The sequence below is a fragment of the Paroedura picta genome, chromosome 7 (genome assembly GCF_049243985.1).
Source record: "Paroedura picta isolate Pp20150507F chromosome 7, Ppicta_v3.0, whole genome shotgun sequence".
NCBI lineage: Eukaryota > Metazoa > Chordata > Lepidosauria > Squamata > Gekkonidae > Paroedura > Paroedura picta.
The window spans coordinates 19,407,323-19,431,373 of record NC_135375.1 but is presented as its reverse complement, the minus strand read 5'-3'; the positions used below and the strand labels follow the sequence as shown (position 1 = coordinate 19,431,373).

The 24,051-nt window shown below is 46.1% G+C and overlaps 1 protein-coding gene and 1 long non-coding RNA gene across 4 annotated transcripts in view; one reads left to right on the top strand and one right to left on the bottom strand.

The window, feature by feature from the left end:
- ADAMTS12 (ADAM metallopeptidase with thrombospondin type 1 motif 12) overlaps positions 1–24,051 on the top strand; it is a 164,900-nt gene that overhangs the window by 80,120 nt on the left and 60,729 nt on the right. For both annotated transcript variants that reach the window (XR_013233003.1, XM_077346955.1), the window contains exons 4-8: positions 5,695–5,891; positions 10,528–10,611; positions 14,531–14,655; positions 21,261–21,410; positions 21,869–22,012. Coding sequence is in view for 1 of the 2 variants with exons in the window: in XM_077346955.1 (XP_077203070.1) it covers positions 5,695–5,891; positions 10,528–10,611; positions 14,531–14,655; positions 21,261–21,410; positions 21,869–22,012 (700 nt within the window). In the remaining variant the exon portion in view is untranslated. The remainder of the gene's footprint in view (positions 1–5,694; positions 5,892–10,527; positions 10,612–14,530; positions 14,656–21,260; positions 21,411–21,868; positions 22,013–24,051) is intronic.
- Positions 8,416–24,051, bottom strand: part of LOC143842160 (uncharacterized) — a 55,126-nt gene continuing 39,490 nt past the window's right edge. For both annotated transcript variants that reach the window (XR_013233005.1, XR_013233006.1), the window contains one exon: positions 8,416–8,880. This is a non-coding gene — a long non-coding RNA (uncharacterized LOC143842160). The remainder of the gene's footprint in view (positions 8,881–24,051) is intronic.

The following is a 24,051-nucleotide window of genomic DNA, read 5'->3' as shown; positions in this document are numbered from 1 at the left end:
GGGAGGGACCTTGATAGGGTATAATTCCATGGTGTTCACCCTTCAAAGCAGCCATTTCCTCCAGGAGAACTGATCTCTGTTGTCTGGAGATCATCTTTAATTCTTTAGGGCGCACCTGGAGGCCAATAACACTAATCATTATTTGAGATAATGAACTGGAAGCATTTGGGACTTAATGCTCCATCTGATGGCCCATGGAAATTCTGTTCCGTGTTGAGGGACTGACGTTGCTTGAATAATTAATAGCATGTACTAATGAATAGTGGTTGTTGTTTTTTTAAAAATCCTTCCTTGTAATCGTTGTCGTTTTAATTGCCCATCATTTTCCTGAGGAGAAAGCTGCTGACTGCCGGCAGCATTTCCCCCTTATTGAAGTGAGTTTTTAATGACTGCTCCCACAAAGAGGGAACGGGAAGGAAGCTAGTCACGGAACTGCTGCGCTGACTTTTGTGTGCTATACAAAAGAGAAATGGTTTTCTGTGAAAACAAAACAGCCAGTCAATCTGGAATCTTTCCCCCCCCAAAAAAGTAAAAAATATGAGCTTGTGACCAGTCTGCCCCATCAGTTGGTGGTTTAAAAAAAAAAAACCCTTTCTGTTGTTCAGTGAGTCAACTTCATTCTGTATGTTGTGTGGTGCTCCAGTGCTTAATTCTGTCTTTTAGATGTAAGACATCATGGTCATTCCCACCCTTTCTTTCCCCAGCAGATTTCCAGAGTAATGTTTTCAGGTTATGAAGATGGAAGTGTTATGCGTTAGAGTCATTTCCGGGCAAAACTTGGGAGTAATGTTGATCTGCTCTAGGAATCTATCTCTGTAATCTCTATAGTTTGAAGTTCTCCTCACCATAATTCAGGTAATTAAAAATATGGTTAGTGAATCTCAAGTAATAGAAGAAGAAAAGTTGGTTTTTATAGCCCATGTTTCAGTGCCCAAAGGAGTCTCAAAGCAGCTTGCATTCTCCTTCCCTTTCCTCTCCCCACAACAGACACCCTGTGAGGGAGGTGAGGCTGAGAGAGCCCTGATGTTACTGAAGAAGAAGGATTTGGTTCTTATATGTCACTTTTCTATATCAGAAGAAGTCTCAAAGTGGCTTACATTCGCCTTCTGTTTCCTCTCCACACAACAGATACCCTGTGAGGGAGGTGAGGCTGAGAGAGCCCTGATATTACTGAAGAAGAGTTGGCTCTTATATACCGCTTTTCTCTACCAGAAGAAGAAGAAGAGTTGGTTCTTATATGCCGCTTTTCTCTACCCAAAGGAGTCTCAAAGCGGCCTACATTTGCCTTCCCTTTCCTCTCCCCACAACAGACACCCTGTGAGGGAGGTGAGACTGAGAGAGCCCTGATATTACTGAAGAAGAGTTGGCTCTTATATACCGCTTTTCTCTACCAGAAGAAGAAGAGTTGGTTCTTATATGCCGCTTTTCTCTACCCAAAGGAGTCTCAAAGCGGCCTACATTTGCCTTCCCTTTCCTCTCCCCACAACAGACACCCTGTGAGGGAGGTGAGGCTGAGAGAGCCCTGATATTACTGAAGAATTGGCTCTTATATACCGCTTTTCTCTACCAGAAGAAGAAGAGTTGGTTCTTATATGCCGCTTTTCTCTACCCAAAGGAGTCTCAAACCAGCTTGCATTCTCCTTCCCTTTCCTCTCCCCACAACAGACACCCTGTGAGGGAGGTGAGACTGAGAGAGCCCTGGTATTACTGCTCCACCAGAACAGCTTTATCAGGGGTGTGATGAGCCCAAGGTCACCCAGCTGGCTGCATGTAGAGGAGGAGCGGGGAATCAAACTCATTTTGCCAGATTAGAAGACAGCCCTCCCTGGCTGCATGTAGAGGAGGAGCGGGGAATCAAACTCATCTTGCCAAATTAGAAGACACCCCTCCTAACCACTACACCACACTGTAGTCTGGTCTGAGATGCTATAAATTTATGGGCATTCTGTGGAGCCAAGTGGCAATGGGGTTGACGTGAAGATACACAATGTCCCCGAAATGCAAAAAGTTGTTCTTGATGAGGGAATCATAAATATCAACAGCTGGAAGTCCCAAAGTATCATCAGGAATGGTATGCTGGAGGGTCAGCAGGATATACCAGATTCCACAATGTCTGTCTACTATAACTTCCACATACCCAACGGTTTTCTGCAAAGAAGCCTTAAGCTCTCTGCAATTTGGAAGACTTGGCTGTTCTCACAGTCCTTTTCAGCTCAGTGTTTCTTGGTGCAAAATCCCAAAACTTCGACCTGAGGCAGTTCTAACATTTGGTCTTGGAAACACTGAAGCATTGGGCAAGAGACTGAAATATCTGTGGTTCTGAAAATTATCCCAAACCTGGACTAAGAGACCCAGGACAGACCACTCCAAATGTTGCCTTAGTGATGGCCATGTGGCCCAGAGGCGGCAGTCTGGGATGCTAGAAGCTCTGGACGCCCCCAGATTTAGCATTTGGCGCATCACTCGAGCAACAAAGCCAACGGTAGTAGTCATCAAAGCACCTCCTACATGGCATACCCAAGAGTTTTGTTGGCGCTGCTTCAAGGGAAATGGTTTGATAGTAGTCATAGACTATTTTGCCAAGAGCCTAGAAGCAGGGCTACAGTGCCATCCTAGGCAGTGTTATACCCTTCTAAGCCCATTGGCTTCCATGGAACTAGAAAGGTGTAACTCTGTTTAGGATTGCACTGTTGTTGTGCTGCTTTTTAAGATGTTTTTCTTCTCGCATCAGCCCTGGAAGGGAAACCACGTTCCCATTCTGCTGATACAGAACCTGAGTGACATGTGTGCATCTGTTTGGGATTTGAGGCTGCTCACTCATGGGACAACATCCCCTATTTTACTGGCTAGCTTTAAAAGGAACCCAATAAGAGCACTACGAGAGAAACAAGAAATCTCCCTGCAGAAAAAGAACAACGCGATCCTGTTTGTCCACTAAAACGAGGAAGGAGGAGTTGGTTTTTAAATCCTGCTTTTCACTGCCTGAAGGAGTCTCCCAGCGGCTTATCGTTGCCTTCCTTTCCCCTCCCCACAACAGAGACCCTGTGAGGGAGGTGGAGCTGAGAGAGCCCTGACAGGACTGCTTGGTCAGAACAGCACTATCTGGGCTATGATGAGTCCAAAGTCGCCCAGTGGGTTGCATGTGGAGGAGCAGGGAATCAAACCCGACTCGCCAGATTAGAATCCATATCTCCTAACCACTATACCAGGGGTAGTCAAACTGCGGCCCTCCAGATGTCCGTGGACTACAATTCCCAGGAGCCCCTGCCAGCATTCGCTGCCAGGGGCTCCTGGGAATTGCAGTCCATGGACATCTGGAGGGCCGCAGTTTGACTACCCCTGCACTATACCATACCGGCTCAGAATTGCGTTGCTATTTTAATGGTCTGTGAAAAGCAAAGAAGGGACTATTGTCAAGCAAGACAGAAATGTGTGGGATGTACAAAGGAAGGGACACATACCTTAGACACATAAACAATTACTAGTAGGAGGGAAGGGAACCCAGCCTATTTTAAGTACGCAGGTGATGAGTTTTATGCTGAAAGAACATAGCGAACACTGGGTCAATCTTTTGACCTGGTTTCCTTCCGCCAGCTGGAGATAATGGGCAGGGAAGAAATTGGGCTGGCTCCTCTGGCTATTTGCTTGAGCAGAAGGGAAACAAGGACGATTACTAGCCATTGTTGGAGCAATAATTCATTGCCTCTCCGTAATTGCCTTGCATTTCTCTATTGACTACCAACAGCTGACAGCTCCGACATGCCATTGACTTGTCCTCTGCTCTCTCTCGGCTGCTCACTAAACTCCTTTTTCTCTCTCTGCTCCAATGCTTGACTCCAGACATGCAGATCTCAGGTTTCAAAAAGTGATATTACAGGATGGAAGAATCATAGAATCATGGAGGTGGAAGGGGCCAGACAGGCCATCTAGTCCAACCCCCTGCTCACGCCAGGATCAGCCTCAAGCATCCATAGTATCCATCCAGCCACTGCTTGAATGTCAGGAACCAAGCAGTTGAGACCCAGCGAACTCAAACCAAAGACATCATTCTTGGGCGCCAGGGTGAAGCTTTAAGTCAAAGTCTTTATTTGGAAAGTCAGCATCCAGAGTCTGCACTTTGCATATGCTCTCAGACAGAATCCTTGAGAGAGATGCCAGAGAATAGGGTGGCCTTCCCTTTCCTCTCCCCACAACAACACCCTGTGAGGCTGAGAGAGCCCTGATATTACTGCTCGGTCAGGACAGCTCTATCAGTGTTGTGGTGAGCCCAAGGTCACCCAGCTGGCTGCGTGTGGGGAAGCAGGGAATCAAACCCAGCTCACCAGATTAGAAGTCCGCACTCCTAACCACTACACCAAGCTGGTGCCCACCTGTATGCTACAATGTCAATAAAACTACCCAGTGTCTGAATTTAAATAAACATACCAATTTCAAGTTTATGCAGATTTTGGGCAGATTTTGTATGCAGGGGGACTGTATATTCTGTTCAGTGACATAGAATCATAGAATCATAGAATCATAGAGTTGGAAGGGGCCATGCAGGCCATCTAGTCCAACCCCCTGCTCAACGCAGGATCAGCCCAGAGCATCCTAAAGCATCCAAGAAAAGTGTGTATCCAACCTTTGCTTGAAGACTGCCCGTGAGGGGGAGCTCACCACCTCCTTAGGCAGCCTATTCCACTGACATCTGACTGTGCCTTGCAGAGCAGCAATTTCTAGAAGGAGAAACTTGCCTCATGCAGAGGACGAAAACATCATTCATGCTTTCTCCTTTCCTAAGTGGTGGGAAGTTCTTGGGCAGCTCCACTGTGGGGGCTGGGGAAAGTTGCTGGGAAGCTGGTGGGAAGCAAATAGACTCCCGGGAATCTGGGATCTGTCTGGATACATCTTTAGTCTTCAGGGCAACCAGAGCGTCCTTCCACCGCCTCCAGCCCCCAGCTTCATGCCAGTGAAGCAATTCTGGTCTCTTCAGCTTCCACCCTGTGACCATGACAGAATTTTTCCCCCCAGTGTTGTTTTAAAATATAGCAGTGGGAGCTACTGTGAAAGTTCAGAATGGCAAGGAGGTGTGCCGGTATCCACGTGGGACCTGGGGATCCACTGGTTCTACAGCATATCTCCAGGCAACAGGGATCAGTCCCCCTGGACAAAATGGCTGCTTTGAAGGGGGACTCCACCGAAGTGCTTCCTTGCCCCAAATCCCACCTATTGCTGGCTCCCCCTCCCTCAAAAAAAGTCTCAAGGTATTTCTTAATCCAGAGCTGGCCACCCTACTGTCAAGCGGGAGGCGAAGGCCCTGTACTGTTTTCCCTCATGCCTTTCCCCCACCAACAATGGCCACTCTGAAACCACTTTTACCTCAGCTGGAGAAAACCTACAGGCATTTATCTCAGTAAGGGCAAAAGTATCTTGTGGTAACAATTCTCAGCTGGGAAAAATTGTGAGACAAAAGTCAAAGAGCCCATCTGCGATATATCATCCCATCCTGAGCGTGACTCCAATTGCCTCCGAGGATGGGCTTTTAGGGGAAAAAATTCTGTGAGGGTTCATTACTGACCATTAAAGAAAACCTATTGTTCCCCAGGCTATAGAATAATCTAGACACAGAAGGCTATTCCACTTGACATCGTCAAATAGCAGGACCCATAATAGCAGGGAATAAAGACGAATGATCTCTCTTGTTTTCTGTTTCAGAAACTTTAAGCTTCTTCGGACAGCAAGAGCTTCAAAGGGAGAAGTGGGAAAGAAACCGCTTCACGATGAAATCAACCTCCCGGCGCTCTATCAGCAAAGAAAGATGGGTGGAGACTCTGGTGGTTGCTGACAGCAAGATGATTGAATACCACGGAAGTGAGAATGTGGAATCATATATTCTCACGATCATAAACATGGTGTGTACTCAGACTAACAGCGCCTCGAGGCATTGTAAAGGATAACAAATATACTGCGTCCGAAATTTTGACAACCCAGAGCTCTCTTCACCGAGTACACATTACTGGATATATTATGTTTCCCCACAGTTTTAAGGAGGAAATATAGCTCAGCCTCAGAGCATATGCTCTCAATGTAGAATCATAGAGTTGGAAGGGGCCATACAGGCCATCTAGTCCAACCCCCTGCTCAACGCAGGATCAGCCCAGAGCATCCTAAAGCATCCAAGAAAAGTGTGCATCCAATTTTTGCTTGAAGACTGCCAGTGAGGGGGAGCTCACCACCTCCTTAGGCAGCCTATTCCAGGGCTGAACTACTCTGACTGTGAAAAACTTTTTCCTGATATCTAGCCTATATCGTTGTACTTGTAGTTTAAACCCATTACTGCGTGTCCTTCCCTCTGCAGCCAATGGGAACAGGATCCTGCCCTCCTCCAAGTGACAACCTTTCAAATACTTAAAGAGGGCTATCATGTCCCCTCTCAACCTCTTTTTCTCCAGGCTGAACATTCTCAAGTCCCTCAACCTATCTTCTTTGGGCTTCATAGGGCTTTTGGTTAGAACCTGGCAGAAATGCCTCGTTGGCCTATCAGACAAATTGTCCTGGACAGGTTTTCTCAACCAGGGTGATATGACCATATATGGTCATGTTGACCTGCCCACCCTTCCCAAAATGACCAATGATGGCTCAGGAGGGGAGGGGAAGGGGAGGGCTCCAAGTGGGTGTGTTTACAGCAATGACTCACGACCATATTCTGCAAGATGGCGCCACTTCTGAGGTTCCTTGAAGCCTGAAGAATGTTTCAGAGCTTTCTCAACGGTAAAGAAAGTTGAGAAAGGCTGAAGTAGAGCAAGAATGAGCAAAATTTTCAGCTCAGGTTTCATACTGAGCAGTGCAACAGTAGACATAGATCAAGATGTGACCCTCTGTCTCATGTAGTTGCTGTTTATGGCTACAGCTTGGCTCTCTGCTCTCAAGTGGTTGAACTGTTTTTCAAATAGTAGGCTGATGCTATAGTCCAGTGAACTGATGTTCTTGACAAATTGCTGGATGAAAAATTCCTGGAGGCTTGTTTTGAGATCCCATGAGCCCTAATCTATCCATCTCAGGGCTAGAGTCAGATGAACTGTTGACCTGAAGTACCTCTCTGACAAACACTGACAATAGGTAAAGTAATTGATCCCTTGCCAATGGCAATAGATGAATGCCAGCAAAACCTCAGGAACTCCTGGTTAAAGATTCCAAAGTGTTTCCTTTCAGTAAAATTCCAAAATGGTTCTTTTCGGTTTAAAACTGAACTATACTTGGGTCAATTCTAGAGCTGGCAAAATGCATTTATGAATGTCCCCTCCCCTTCTCCCTTAAGGCAGACAGTATATTCATTTGACTACACTGCCCTCTGCAGAACTTCGTCTGCAGAATGTAACGTGAATCCTGCATTAATCAAATGCAAGCAATAACAACAACAACAACAACAACAACAACAATCCTCCCCAAAGGAATTTTAGTTTAAAAAAAAAAGCAGTGCTTATTTCCAGACACGTCTAGGTTCTCCACTCAACAGCATCTCTTCTCCAAAGCAAAGAGCTGGCCTTGGCCTTCTTCTACCTCGTTGGATGCTTCAGAAGACCTTTGTGTCTTGAGGAAACACCCATTCTGAGGAAATACCCATTGTGTCTTGAGGAAACACCCATTGCAGCCTACCAGCATTTTGGGACTGGCTCCCATGGAAGAATTATGAAACACCCATTGGCTTAGAAATATTGGGAACCCTTAGCTTACAGTGTCACCTAAGTTGCATTAGTTAACTAGCAGATATGTCTTTGTGCCCCCTTCATTCATTAATATTTATTTCATAGAATAGAATCATAGCGTTGGAAGGGCCATACAGGCCATCTAGTCCAACCCCCTGCTCAACACAGGATCAGCCCAAAACATCCTAAAGCATCCAAGAAAAGTGTGTATCCAACCTTTGCTTGAAGACTGCCAGTGAGGGGGAGTTCACCACCTCCTTAGGCAGCCTATTCCACTGCTGAACTACTCTGACTGTGAAAATTTTTTTCCTGATATCTAGCCTATATCGTTGTACTTGAAGTTTAAACCCATTACTGCATGTCCTCTCCTCTGCAGCCAGCAGAAACAGCATCCTGCCCTCCTCCAAGTGACAACCTTTCAAATACTTAAAAAGGGCTATCATGTCCCCTCTCAACCTCGTTTTCTCCAGGCTGAACTGTCCCAAATCCCTCAACCTATCTTCATAGGGCTTGGTCCCTTGGCCCCAGACCATCTTCGTCACTCTCCTCTGTACCCTTTCAATTTTATCTACGTATTTTATTTATTTATTTATCAATGTGTATACCACCCATCCCGGCCTCACCTTCTTGGGGCAATGAACAACAATGTACATCAAATCAAATTTATTTTAATACAGCATTGCGGCAGATAAAACAGATAGCAAGAAAAAAACATTTCACAGCAGAAAATTGCATAATAAAAATGTACATCAACCATGACAATAAAATGCATAGATTATCAATAATGCTAAAGACATTTCCAAAAGCATTAAAGCAATATTTTAAGCAGCTGTCAGCAAGCAGTAGTCAATAACAGTAGTTTAAAATATTGTAACTTCACTAGAACAGAATATCACTAGGAAGTAGGAATCGGGGAAGGGGGGAGAGGAAGGATAAAATAATAATACCTTTTTATTTTTAACCTGGCTCTCCATGTTGCTCAGGGAGAGTAACAACATCTAAAATGCATACAAGTTTAAAATTAAAGACCTTACATTTCTGAATGCTCCCCATTGGATAGGTTGAGGAACAGATAGGTTGAGGGACTTGGGAATGTTCAGCCTGGAGAAAAGGAGGTTGAGAGGGGACATGATAGCCCTCTTTCAGCATTTGAAAGGTTGTCATTTGGAGGAGGGCAGGATGCTGTTTCCGTTGGCTGCAGAGGAAAGGATACGCAGTAATGGGTTTAAACTACAAGGACAACGATATAGGCTAGATATCAGGGGGAAAAAATTCAGTCAGAGTAGTTCAGCAGTGGAATAGGCTGCCTAAGGAGGTGGTGAACTCCCCTTCACTGGCAGTCTTCAAGCAAAGGTTGGATACACACTTTTCTTGGATGCTTTAGGATGCTTAGGGCTGATCCTGTGTTGAGCAGGGGGTTGGACTAGATGGCCTGTGTGGCCCCTTCCGACTCTATGATTCTGTGATTCAATTAAAGCTCCCAGAGAGGATTTTTAATAAAGGAGCTGATCTTCCAGTTCTTCTCCTCCTCTACTCTGAGTGATGAAGACCTCTATGGGACAAATTTACATCCAGATATAATGGAAGATACCTATGATTAAAGGTAAAGGTATCCCCTGTGCAAGCACCGGGTCATGTCTGACCCTTGGGGTGACGCCCTCTAGCGTTTTCATGGCAGACTCAATACGGGGTGGTTTGCCAGTGCCTTCCCCAGTCATTACTGTTTACCCCCCACTAAGCTGGGTACTCATTTTACCGACCTCGGAAGGATGTACAAATGTGCCATTTTCATTTCATTTCTTTTAATTTTCATACATATTTGTTGTGAGCATTTTCATCCCACTACATTCTCACTCATTCATTCGTTTCTTTTGTGCCATTATTTCAATGTTATAATGGCAATTTAAAATAATTTTTATGGTACACTTTTAACAGCCTTTTAGGCCATTTATATGCAAAACAGGCCTCAATTTAGGACAAGGTATGAAAGAGGAGAGGAGGGGAGGCAAAAATAATTGAGGCCGAATGGTTCCTCATTTTAGGGTTGACAGAGCACGGGTAGCCAAACTGCGGGTCTCCAGATGTCAGTGGACTACAATTCCCATGAGCCCCTGCCATCATGCCAGTAGGGGCTCATGGGAATTGTAGTCCATGGACGTCTGGAGAGCCAAGGCAGGAAGAATAGGGAAAATTCCATTGCAGTCTTCCCGCAGACCCAAGAATGCTTTTACCCCATGCTACTAATGACTTAATTTGGATTGGCCTCTTCATCCCTCAGTTAAAACTGGATTTGCTCTTATTCGTCCTTCATCATTTCACTTGCATTCCTCCTCGCAAAGAGATGTCACAAAAGAGAGCCAACATGGTGTGGCAGTTAAGAGCGGTGGCCTCTGATCTGCAGAACTGGGTTTGATTCCCCACTCCTCCTCCACATACAGGCAACCAGATGACCTTGGGCCAGTCACAGTTAGAGCTGTTTGTACAGAGCAGTTCTCTTAGAGCTCCCTCACAGGGTGTCTGTTGTGGGGTGAGGAGGGGTTGTTCCTCCTTGGAGACTTCTTTGAGCAGTAAAACTCAGGATACCAAAAGCCCAGCTCTTCTTTTTTTCTTGGTTTGTTACCCATTCCTTGCCTCCTCCCTCTGTCCTTCCCTCCCTTTGTTCTGGTCTCCTTCCCCGGTCTAAACTTAGACTGGGCGTTCCATTAGGCAAAGACCTATCCTTTCTGTAACGGGGCAAAGGGTCACCTAGTCTTTTGGCGCAAGAGATCCTCATCACCATCATTGTCTGGAGCCTTGCTGTTGACGAATCCATTAACTTCCTATTGTCTGGCTTTTGGCCCAGGTGTCAGGCTTGTTCCATGATCCGAGCATTGGAAATGCCATCCACATTGTGCTGGTCCGCCTTATTCTCCTTGAGGAAGAGGAGGTAAGATTCCAGGGTCTCTTTTATGGGGTTGTTTGATGATGGGCCAGACATAGTTTAGAGAAGGATGATGGGGGCCTGTGTTCTACCTACCTGCAGGACCGCTTTCCTTGTGCCCCCCTGCAGGTCTCTTTGCTCTGTGGGTATGAATCTGCTGGTGGCCCCAGGCCCCTGGGAAGCATGCCTAGCCTCGACCAGTGCCAGGGCCTTTTGAGTCCTGGCCCCCACCTGGTGGAACAAGCTCCTGGACAACCTGAGGGCCCTGTTGGAGCTCTCTGGGTTCCGCAGGACCTGCAAGATGGAGCTCTTCCGCCAGGCTTTTGGTTGAGGCCGGGCTAATACCCAGGTTAATAAGAATGGGTCCTTCCCCATCCTTGTGAAATCTGAACCCCCCGGGGGGCTGACCATCACCCCCTTCGATTTGCATCTAATAGCACAACTGGGAATAGATAAGTTGAGGGATGGGGTCTTTAAAAAGTAATTGCCACCATCTATGTTATGTTGTTTAATTGTTGCATTGTATTTTGTAGTTGTTGACAAGCTGGTAGGGTTTGTCGTCTTATGGGTTTTTAGTGTGTTATTATTATATTGGGAACCACCACGAGCTGGTGGGTCCGGGGGTGGCAATATAAAAGTTCAATAATAAATCAAATAAATACAGTGATTTTAGGACTGCAGCCTCAGGAATCCAATAGGAATATGGGCCTCTTTCTCCTTAATGGTTTTGTAGCCATAAAATCCTTTTCTTGAATCATTGTTATGTGTCTGGGGAACTGAACTGGATTCTTCAAGGTCATATTTCCATGCTGTAGTTTAAATATGAGATGAATACAAGATTAGAACTGGATTTTCAGCCGGACAATTACTATTTTGATGAATAACATTTTAGACAGACGATTTTGCTTTCACCTCAGAGCTCTCTGGTCTGAACTGGCCTGTCATAAAAGACAAATGAAACTCCAATCTAAAACTGCACATTTTATTATGTTTCTCGGAGCCATGACAGAAGCTGGATGAAGGCTGCCCATTTAAAACTCAAGAGATTCCCTTTGTATGTTCTGACTGGTGCCACAGTAACCATCTAGACTGGGATTGTCATAATCTGTTATTTCCTTTTGTATGGACAAACCTGATAACATCATAGTTAACTTGTTGTGTTCCAGGGTTTTTCCCTCCCTCATTTCTAATCCCTCCCCCCAGACCTCTTTGTGGTAATCTTTAAACTTAAAATGTAGCTACAGTGCCAGTCTGTCCTGTAAGAACTGGTAAAGGGCAATTTAGTGCTACTCCCGCATGGATGGCCAAGCTGTGGGTCTCCAGAGGTCCATGGACTGCAGTCCCCATGAGCCCCTGCCAGCTGGCAGGGGCTCATGGGGACTGTAGTTCATGGACTTCTGGAAAGCCAATTTAGCCACTCCTGCAACAGGGCGTCTCTTTCTTCCCCTTCTAGTTTACTTAATTGCTTCCTGTTCTCTCCTGCAGCTATGCAGGTGCTCTGATTACCACTGGGCCCTGTAGTTAGCCAAACCTGCTGATTTTTTAAAATAAAAAAAAATCAGTCTTGATCACTATGTCACAATGGTGCCGTTATGATTGTAAACAAAACTGATGAGCAATGATTTTTGGCTTGCTACTGTGTAAAAATCAGGAAAGACCACCTCCCACCGCCCCGAGGAAATGAGAGCTAACCATCCAGTACTTATTCACATATGCCAAAAGAGAATCTACAAACCTGGAAGGAAGAAGAAGCAATTAAAAAGGAACAGATGGAAGAATGCAGGAGAAAGAGAGGCCAATGCAAAAGGCGAAATTCTTCTGAACATTGCCCCCCTGGGGGTTTGAAGTAGTCATCATTACCCTCTATCCCCCAATGCCCTTGTTCGGATAAGGGGGGAGTGGTATTTTCCGCCGTGTTGGGTATTTTTATAGTCTTTTAACGGGGGTTTTAACGGGGGATTTTAAGACTCTTGTTACCCGCCACGGGCCTGTAGGGAGTGGCGGGAAATAAATTGAACAAATACTACTACTACTACTACTACTACTACTACTACTACTAATAATAATAATAATAATAATAATAATAATAATAATAATAATAATAGTGGGCTTTTTCTTGTGGGGATGCAATTCTACTGAGAATCCAATGCAGAAGGGGGCTTGCTTCTGAGTCGACACTGTGGCCTACAGGTTTACTTGGGATTCAGCTGTAGTGCTCCAGGCAATGGGAAGGGAATTCTCTATTTTACAAATTTGTATGGGCCCAATTTGGCTTGGGATCACTGCATGTGGAGAGGATTCCTTGCCTCTGTGCTGTCTTCCCAGCCCAAAACAGTGTCTAATATTCATCACAAACCATCAAGCACAAGAATTAAGAACATCAGAAGAGCCTTGCTGGATCAGACCAGTGGTTCAACTAGTCCAGCCTCCTGTCTCACACAGCGGCCAACCAGTCCCTCTGGAGGGCCAACAACAGGACATTGAGGCCGAGGCTTCCTCTTGATAGAAACATGAGAAGAGTTCTGCTGGATCAGACCATTGGTCCCTCTAGTCCAGCATCCTGTCTCACACAGTGGTCAACCAGTTCCTCTGGAGGGGTAACAACAGGGCATAGAGGCCAATGCTTTCCCCTGATGACCCCTGGCTCTGGGATTCAGAGGATTAGTTCCTCCGAATGTGGAGGTTCCCCTCAGTCACCATGGCTAGTAGCCACTGATTTATCCTCCATGAATCTATCTAATCCCCTTTTAAAAGTCTTAATTCCAATGGCAATCACTATATCCTCTGGCAGCAAATTGGACATTTTAATCACTCTCTGTATAGTGTATTTCCTTTTGTCCATCCTGAGCTTGTGCTTGTCGCATGCATATCTGCTGTCCATCAAGTCCCTCTTCAGTTATATTTTTCTATTTTGCTTTTCCTCCCAGGAAGGCACTCCAAGCCCCTAACCATGTTCCTTGCCATCTCGTCCCCTTTTCCCAGTTCTGCGATATCCTTTTTTTAATATGTCCCTTTTGCTAAGACGTACATAGTAGCAAATGAAATCCCGGTTCCGCTGTCAATCTTTGCCCAACCTCTGCTTCAGGTTAAATGCCCACCTTTTCTTACATGGAGTTACATACCGTATGTTCTCTCTTGCCCCGGAGGGATGGACCAGAACCAAAGGAATAGAATTAATTCAAAAGAAATTCTGTCTAAACAATCGGAAGAAGTTCCTGACAGAGCGGTTTCTCAGTGGGACAGGCTTCCTCAGGAGGTGGTGGGTTCTCCATCTTTGGAAATTTTTAAACAGAGGCTGGATAGCCATCTGACAGAGAGGCTGATTCTGTGAAGGTTCAAGGGGGTGCCAGGTTACAGTGGATGAGCGATTGGGTTATGAGTGTCCTGCATAGTGCAGGGGGTTGGACTTGATGATCCAGGAGGTCCCTTCCAACTCTATTATTCTATAATTCTATTGATTCATTTGTTGCCCTGTAATGACGAAGAAGAAGTACAAAATTGCTCTTTATATGGGCAGAGGAAATTTCTTTGGGGATGTTTGATGAGACCAGTGCTTGGGCTGAGTGCCCAGGGGCTGTTTCCAAATCGGCCTGACTGTTCTCAAAGCATTAATAACTATCATGTTTCAAAGCAGTTTCAAAGTAAAAAACCCAAAGGAGAAATCAAACTGTGCTTTAGTGTTTACAAGGATTTTTGCTATTTTTCAAAGTCCAGTGGTTTTTTAATATGCTGTGTCCCCCATATGTCTTTTTTTTTGTATCTTCAGTAGCACTGGTTTAATCTTAGCTGATTATTGAATCCTGAAAGTTATCACAATGATGTTTCTTGCTTCAAGCAAAGGTATTATTGGTTACAGCTCAATAATTTCACTTAAGTTGGCCATTTAGTCTGCCTTTGTTATGCTGTTTTCCTTCCCACTCTTTAGCAAGGACTGAAGATAGTTCATCATGCAGATAAGACACTGGCCAGCTTTTGTAAATGGCAGAAGAGCATCAACCCGAAAAGCGATGCCAATGCACTGCACCATGATGTGGCTGTCCTTCTAACCAGGTATGCCTACCGTAATTGAGACCTGATCCTAGTCAAGGAAGAGGAGGACACAGATTTTGGTGGTGGGCAGGAGTCTCTTAGAAAGAAATCAAGGGGCACTTGGGAAAGCAGAGAGAGAGAGAGAAATCTCACTCATATGGAGAAAACGAGATTGCTTTTTAAGATGCTTTTGTGGCAGCTCCTTTTTATGCCTCTTTATATGTTAGAGCAGTGGTCCCCAACCTTTTTATCACCGGGGACCGGTCAACACTTGACAATTTTACTGAGGCCCTGCGGAGGGGTCTTTTGCCAAGGGATGTCACTGCCACCTGAGCCCCTGCTCCACTTGCTTTCCCGCTGGCGCCCCTGACTTCCCGCCGCCCACTGGGGGGCGCTGCCAGCAGCAGCTGCGCAGTGTCATGCTGAGGGGGAGCCCCAGCCATGGCGGCTGCCGGAGAGCACCAAAGGTGAGCCGGCGGCAGAGTGGCAGGGCAGCCCCCGAGGCAGCAGCTGGGGAGGAGGATGAGGAGGAGCCATGGCCTGATACCGACTGATCCACGGACCGGTCCCGGTCTCCAGACCAGGGGTTGGGGACCACTGTGTTAGAGGATGTTTTCAGGACAGACCAAATATTAACAATGAGCAAAGGGATTGTGTAATGAGCAAAGGGATCGTTAGCAACAACCGTTCACTATGTGGAACCCAGTTTGTGGGCTCTAGATCAGATCAAGCCTGAACTCTCCTCTCCCGTAGAAACTAGAATAAGCAAACTGAGGCTACCATAACCTTGTCACTTTATGTGAAGTCAGGAATCAGTGGAAAGACAATCATGATAGGAAAAGTTGAAGGCAGCAAGGAAAGAAGAAGGCCCAACTTGAGATGGGTGGATTCAGTAGAAGAAGCCACATGACCTTCAGTTTGCGAGACCGAAGCAAGGCTGGTGACAGTGGTGGTCATGAATCCTTTGGGTCACCATAAGTTGGAAGCAGCTTGATGACACTTGACACACACCAGTGTGTTGTAGTGGTTAAGAGCAGTGGCTTCTAACCTGGCGAACAGGTTTGATTTCCTGCTCTTCCACATGCAGCCAGCTGGGTGATCTTGGACTTGTCAGCCCTGATAGTTTTCACGGAGCAGTTCTGTCAGAGCTCTCTCAGCCCCACCTATTTCACAGGCTGCTTGTTGTGGGGAGAGGAAAGGAAGGTGACTGTACACCACTTTGAGACTCCTTTGGGCAGCAAAAAAGCAGAGTATAAAAACCAACTCTTCTTCTTCTACACACAGTAACCTAATTGGGAAAGACACACATCCCTTGACATGTATCATCCTGCTCTGAGGTCTCCTGAAGCTCAGCACCAGAGCTCAAAAGCCTCAATTCTTTAGCCTCAATACATAATCTGGGTTACCTTAAGTCAGTTTCCTGGCTCATTTTGTCAAGCTATTCAGTTTCCTTCGGTCCTCAGTCTGTCTGATCTTTTTTCAAGGATGTCAGTATGCAACACCTTGCACATTCAGCATGCTTAGGGGCAGAAACAGTTTATCCTAGTAGCTAGTGCTTTGGAGCCTGTGGTTCCAGGTCCCCCCAGCAGTGTATGGTGGGGGGGGGGGCTTCACACGGTGATTGTTAGGCAGTCTTCATACTTACAGGGCTTGCAGACCGCAAGAACAGAAAAAAAGGCGATATGCATTCTCTTTTGGCAACTGAGCATGCACAGTGCTCATTGAGCATGTGTGTGGACCACAAGCTGCATAAGTGTGAAATTTCCCTTAAATATTGGGGCATTATATTTGTTAACCTGCAGGGATAACATACTGAGGATATTCAGGGCAAAATTTCAGGAGAATCGACCAACTGTCCAGAAAAAGCTTTATGCTTTCTGACATGCGCATTGGTGTTATTTTAGATTATTTAGTATCTGTACCGAATGCCTAATAAATATTCTGAAAAGAATGTCGCTAAAAGCTACTCTCCATGTTCTGTGGTGCTGTGCTCAGGCCAATGATGCAAATGCAATCTAGTTTCCAATTTGCATAAATGATGGTGAAATTACACATTATGCGTAGTTCTGTAATTAGTTTTCCGTACGTTTTTCCCCGCAGATAGAATGCAGCTGCTGGGACTGTGGTTGGAACGGAGAAATGTTTGGGCCTCAAGGGAAAAGGCTTTTTTGACTCCTTGCCCTCGTGCCATTTTCCTGCCCAGTATCTCCAACACAAACATCTTTTACCTCTTTTGGAGAATGAAATCCAATTATCCATATATTTTCCCCAGTAGGATAAAAAGTGGCTTGGGGCGGCCAGCATTGTGTAGTGATTAAAGAGTATCTATGTGTATCAGTATTATAGTTACTATATATCGCCAAAGGCCTTTACGAAATGAAAACGAATCAACAAGAGTATAAGAGTAAAATAGAGCATTTCTCAGCATCTGTAAACTGCTCCGTGGGAGCAGTAAGAATAATGCAGTGAGGGCCTTGTGGGAGGACAAAGGGGTGGGGTGAGTCCAGGTTAAAAACTTGAAGGGGCAAATCAGGAGCCGCAAAGCGGCTCCTGATTGGCCCCTCCGAGTGTCAGTCCAGGGCCAAGGGGCAAATCGGGAGCCCCGCAGCACGTGGCTTCCAATTGGCCCCTTGGCCTGTCCCGGACTTGTCCCGTCAAAGATGTGGCAGCCCTGCTCCTTTCCCGGCGCCGAAGCCGGGACCTCAGGGGGAAGGGGGTGGTGGAAAGGCTTCGGTGCTGCGAAAGGAGCAGGCCCCAAAGCTGGGGGGAGGGAGAGGGGGGAGGCTTTGGCTCAGAGAGAGTAGCAGGCCTGACGCGGCAGGTCTGCTCCTCTTGCAGCGCCGAAGCCAATATCTCGGACGGGAGGGGGGAGGGGGAGGGGGAGGGGAGGATGGAGGGGGAAAGGCTTTGGCACAGTGACAGGAGCAGGGTTTGCTTCTTTCACCGTGCCAAACCCGGGCCCTCGGTGGGGAGGCGGCGGGGCCAGCATGGCAGGGGGGCCACCAGGAGGCCTGCAAGGCCGCCGGGGCCAGCAGCGCCCATCCTAGCGCCCATTGTATTCCAGTAAACAATTGGCTTTAAATCTAGTAATATATATAAAAATCAACAGACTTAAACAGAATGTGTTGGAGAAAGATCTATAAGATCAACATTATAGACTGGTGGCTCTCATTAAAAAGGTAAAGGTAAAGGTATCCCCTGTGCAAGCACCGAGTCATACCTGACCCTTGGGGTGACGCCCTCTAGTGTTTTCATGGCAGACTCAATACGGGGTGGTTTGCCAGTGCCTTCCCCAGTCATTACCGTTTACCCCCCAGCAAGCCGGGTACTCATTTTACCGACCTCGGAAGGATGGAAGGCTGAGTCAACCTTGAGCCGGCTGCTGGGATTGAACTCCCAACCTCATGGGCAGATAGCTTCAGACAGCATGTCGCTGCCTTACCACTCTGCGCCACAAGAGGCTCTTGGTGGCTCTCATTAAAAGCACTTTAATTCAGATCTTCCTGGCCGCCAGAGCAAAAAGTACTAGAGAAGGATTTGGGAAACCTGAGTTTCGCTTTCTGGGTGACCTTAAGTCAGGCACTCTTGTCAACCTCATCTACCCGGTAAGGAAATAGAGAAGAAACATAGAACCGTCGAGTTGGAAGGGGCTATGAAGGCCACCTAGTCCAACCCCCTGCTCAATGCAGGATCAGCCTCAAGCATCCAGGATAAGGATCTGTCCAGCCACTGCTTGAGGTCTGCCATTGAGGGAGAGCTTACCACCTTCTTAGGTGGCTGATTCCAAGAAGAGAAGCCACCCTGACCTTCTTGGGAAAAGGATGAACAGATCATGGTGGGGAAAAGAGAACAAGGAGCAATAACAAAAGTAGCTTCTCTCCCCATCACAGGCTGAACGTGAGTCAGCAGCATGAAGCTTGCTGCAGCAGTCAGGATGCCAGTCCCAAGTGAAACAAGTTCCCCTGGATTTATAGCTCATCTCCAGGAAACAGAGATCAGTTCCCCTGGAGAAAATGGCAGCTTTGAAGCAGGGAGACTCCATAGCAATATACTCCACTGACGTCTCTTCCTGTCCCAAATCCTGCCGCTCCCAGCTCCACCCCCAAAGTCTCCAGGTATTTCCCAACCCAAAGCTGGCAACCCTATGCAGCAGTCGAAATACAGCAGCGCATTCAATGATTAATTGCGTCCCCTTTCTGACGTGCCCTAAATGTAACCTCTTGACCGGATCTTATCCGCAGCAATGCAACCAGAAGAGGAAAGGGTAGCATTGTCACTCAGCGTGGACTCCTTTGTTTAGTGGCGTTCCTTATTATAATAACAAACGATTCACGTAACAGGCCGTTCATAACGATAATCACACTGCTGTACACCGAGAAGCGTTTTGTGAGTCAGGCCCTGATCTATTGTTCCAAACGCAACGCAGACCTTTTTAGAAACAGCTTTTTAAAAACCTTTCCACGAACTCCCTTCCAAAGAGAACAAACAGAAAACCAAATATTATTGGTCGTGAATGTTACTGTCTCTTTGCGACAAAATCACAGGGCTTTATTGCTTGTGACTTTTCCAACAACGGCGTTTGTTAACGATAATTGCATGTTTCTGAATAGGGCCATAATGATCAGGAATCTGTGATTCAGTCTGCCAAGATTTTTTAGATGCTGCCATGTGTGTGGTTTGTTCTAATTCTGGGAGTTTTGTTTCGGCATCTGAACACATTTAGGGTTTAAAAAAAAAACAAAGAGCAGAATGGAAAAGTTACCTCTAACTAGCCCACATCCAAACTAGGCTCTAAGAACAAAAGGAACAGGCACACAGTGGGGAAAGTTTGGTCAAAGTAATAGGGCATGCAGAGGCATTCATGTTGCTTCTGGGTATCCTCAAAAGGACAAGAGCAAGTGTGACTATGAGTGAGGCCTGTACAGTGTTTCCTCTGAGTCCAAAGTCACTCTGGGGAAGCTCAATTCAAGCATTAATTAATGGACATAAGGCTGACATCAGAAACCACAGGACTGAAAAACCTGTAGGGGAACACTTCAACCTTCCAGGACTTACAATAAAGGACCTCAAAATAGCTGCTTGATTGCGAAGGAACTTCAAAAACAGACTAGAAAGGGAGATTGCAGAAATGCAGGTTATTACAACACTCAAATCAATGGCATACCTTGGGCTCAACAAGGACATAGGTTTTTTTTATCTCACTATGAATGCTAACCTCATTCAACTCTCATATCCACATTCCTTACAATTCCCTCTTCTTTTTATTTTATTTGGGACAATGTGACTGTAATATGATATTAGTAATATGTAATGTAATTTCGTATTTAACTCTCTGGTCTCAGGACAAGATAATGTGCAATAGCCTTAACTCAGAGGCAATGTAAGTTTGGCAAAATATTCCTGCAATGCATAAAGCACCGGGTCATGTCTGACCCTTGGGGTGACGCCCTCTAGCGTTTTCATGGCAGGCTCAATATGGGGTGGTTTGCCAGTGCCTTCCCCAGTCATTACCGTTCACCCCCCAGCAAGCTGGGTACTCATTTTACCCACCTCGGAAGGATGGAAGGCTGAGTCAACCTTGAGCCGGCTGCTGGGATCGAATTCCCAGCCTCATGGGCAGAGCTTTCAGACTGCATGACTACTGCCTTACCACTCTGCGCCACAACTTCAAGTTAAACCACCTAGTTAAAAAACAGCAAAGTTTTAAAAAAATTATCTGTTGCTTTTCTGAGCAATTTCAAGCCATGTCCATTGTCCATTGCCAATGTGCGACTCCAGATATGTTGAGCTTTAAGGTGGTTGGCTATTACTGAACTAATTTTTTTTAGTTGGAAGTGCCATGAAAGCTAAAGCAAGATCCATGTTTCTTGTTTATCTAATTACCAGACTTTTTCAACGCGCGTATCGTGAAACCATGGGTTTTTTTGATGGCCCTGGTGGGGTTTCCTGAACAAGTGGGAGCTGATTGATTTTTTGTCTATTTTATAATTTTGTTAAAGATTTATCAGGTGATATGACCATAAATGGTCATATATATGACCTCCCCAATAGCCAATGATAGCCCTGGAAGGATGGGGAGGGGCCCCAGGTGGGCGTGTTCACAGCTATGCTTCCCAACCATATTCTGCACAGCCATGCCCCTTCTGGGGTTTCTCGAAGCATGAAGAATGTTTCAGGGGTTTTAAAAAGTTGATAAAAGTTGAGAAAGACAAAACTCAAAAGTCCTAGGAGTTCCCCAGAGGTCTCTTCTCTCAATATGGTCTGGTCCCATCCTGCTTATCAGCAGTGAGACCACTCTATCACTGAAGAGCCCAGACATTTATGGGATGAATAGCCATAAAACTTTGTCTGCTAGGAGCGGATGCTCTTTTGTCCACCATGCACCTGTGATGTGCGCCCCCCAAGGGTAGCCTTCAGTCAAGGATAGCCTTCAGTTTAAAAAATTCTGTCCAATGGAGAAAGACAGATTATACGTGAAATCCATCCATCCATCAGTCATGTGACCAGGGGGCCCGTACCACTTTTCTCTTTAGGTTCCCCCCACACAAGGACTGGCCAGCCAGAAAAGGGTGAGATCTGAGGTGATTAAAGCTCTTTTAACCTCATGGCTTTTGATCTAATCACAGAAAAGACATTTGCGCCGGCATGAACCGTCCATGTGAAACCTTAGGCTTGTCGCATCTCTCTGGAATGTGCCAGCCTCACCGGAGCTGCAATATCAATGAAGACTCGGGCTTACCTTTGGCATTCACGATTGCCCATGAACTTGGACACAGGTATGGTTGAATGCATGTGGATCACACCAGCCACATTCAAGCACTGCAACAAGCAAAGCCTTTATAGCTTGTTCCCATGCTCACGTGCTCCTCTTTCTCCTGCCACCTACTACTCTTCCATGTGGTTTTGAGGTCTAGGGTGCTTTGAATCAAGTTCCAGTTCCCATGCAATCAAATACAGTTTAATCCCAGTTGAGATTCCTGGTGTCCAAGGAGGATGCAGAGTTGCCCTGGGAGCTCAGACATCATGGGGAACTGGAATGCGATTCAAGGCTTTATGAATCTGGAAGTCGGCGGGATGTAGGGGAAGAGGGAGGGGAGAACATTCGCACAGCACCTTGATCATTGTGTACAAACTTCTGTTTGCTGTGATGTCTGAATGGAGCACTAACCAGTTAGTGGTGGGCCCCTGTATTAGCCAAAGTTGACACTCATATCAATGCTCATTTATCTCCTAGTTTTGGCATCCAGCATGATGGAAAGGAGAATGACTGCGAGTCTGTGGGAAGACACCCGTACATCATGTCCCGGCAGCTACAGTATGACCCTTCGCCACTCACTTGGTCACGATGCAGCAGGGAATACATCACAAGGTTCCTCGAGTAAGTGAAGATGACAGTTCTGAGACAGGGACAAAGGGCTACTTTAGAGAGCCAGTTTGGTGTAGTGGTTAGGAGTGCGGACTTCTAATCTGGTATGCTAGGTTCGATTCTGCGCTCCCCCACATGCAGCCAGCTGGGTGACCTTGGGCTTGCCACAGCACTGATAAAACTGTTCTGACCGAGCAGTGATATCTGGGCTCTCTCAGCCTCACCCACCCCACAGGGTGTCTGTTGTGGGGAGAGGGAAGGGAAGGCGACTGTAAACCGCTTTGAGCCTCCTTCAGGTAGGAAAAAGCGGCATATAAGAACCAACTCTTCTTCTTCTTCTTCTTCTTTTTCTTCTAAGAATGTTTTTTTCCCTTCTTTCTTTTAATCACCATTCAGCACTTAAGCCAGGCATAACCGATGATTATCATGCAGAGCAAAACAGAGAGCAGAAGCTGAGTTACCTTGTGTGCTGTCATTCCTAAGATTCAGTTGGATTATCTTAATAGCAAATTTATATGGTTGGGGAGCAACAGAAGACCAGGACTGCCCAGACTTCACCCAGCAAAATAAAAACTCACATGGTGTGGTATCATTTCAGGGGGATCAAAAAGAAGAAGAAGAAAGAAATTATGTCACACAGCTCTAGGAAGCACTGGAAGCTCTATCATTTTACCACCGAGTTTCCAGTGTGATGATGTCACTTCCGTTTTCCAGGAAGTGATGTCATGGTGCATGTGCTGCTCCCCTGTCCCAACCCCCAAGCTCATGCTTGGTTGCCAAACATGACCAGGCAACCCTAAACTGTTGCATGTGCTAGTAAATTCCTTTAAGAGACCTGGAACAACATTGAATTTTGTTACTGTTACTGTTAGATGGTTGTTGAGTGCATTTTGTAGCTCACTGGAATTGAGATGGGGATACAAAGTGGTAAAAGTTCTTAGGCCACTCCTCAAATGGCCCCAGTAGTGTTCTGGCTTCTGTCCCTCTCTGATTGCGCTGGAGCAATACGTGTAAATTTTCAGGGAGGGAGGGGCTCTCCTGTCTCAGATCACAGTTCTTAAAGCACCCCTACTGCTCTTTACCCTGCTGAGGCCTGGGAATTTGTGGTTGGGAATGCATATGAGATGGAATTGATCATATTGCTTTAATATATGTATAGAATGAGATTTTTAAATGTTATTTATTTGAGATTTCTAAACCGCCCCTCTCCAAAATTGGTCCCGGGGGGTATGCAACAAGAAAAATACAAACACAACACGAAAAACACTAAAATTTGATTAAAACCAACTTCACAAATTCTTCTGAACACACTTCGCTCTGGACAAAACGATCCAACGAGACATTAGGATGTATTTCATAAGCACCAGGCTCAAAAAAGGTTTGAAAAGGCTCAAAAAGGGAGGATACTCCAATAGAACCCACGTAATGGGAGTAGACAAGGGGTCCAAGATGGATAGTTGAGGTACAGCCTGGGCCTCAAACAAATGCCCGGTGGAAGAGCATCATCTTCCAGGCCCTTTGGAACTTCAAGAGCTGGCATAAGAGTATAAGATTCTTTATGAATTGATCCAATTCCCTTTTAAAGCCATCTAAACTGGCGATCATTACCACATCTGGCAGCAGCAAGTTCCTGAAATTAATTGTTTTTTGGGTGCCGAACCATTCTCTCTCACCCATCTTGAATTCTCAGGGGTTGCCGAGCGTCGGCAGTGGCCAGAGGAGCTGGAAGCATAACACTGGCCTCCTCCATGCTGCCTTGGTTCTGAGGCGGTGTGGAAGAGGCCAGCACAATGCTGGCCCCCCAGGAAAGGCCAAGTGATCCCTCGAGAGGTCGTAACCCCTGGGTTGAGAACCACTCCTATAGAAGGAGCCTGGAGATAACTCAGTTCAGGACTGCTGCTTTGAGCAGTAGTTCTGCGTTCTTCATAACATTTTGTTCCCAGCCTATTTTTCTGCAAAACTGCTAATTCTCTTCTCTGGAAGCTAAGTATCCTTGGACTTCCTCCTCATATGCCGTGCATTTCAAACCATTAATTGTCGTCATTCACTGA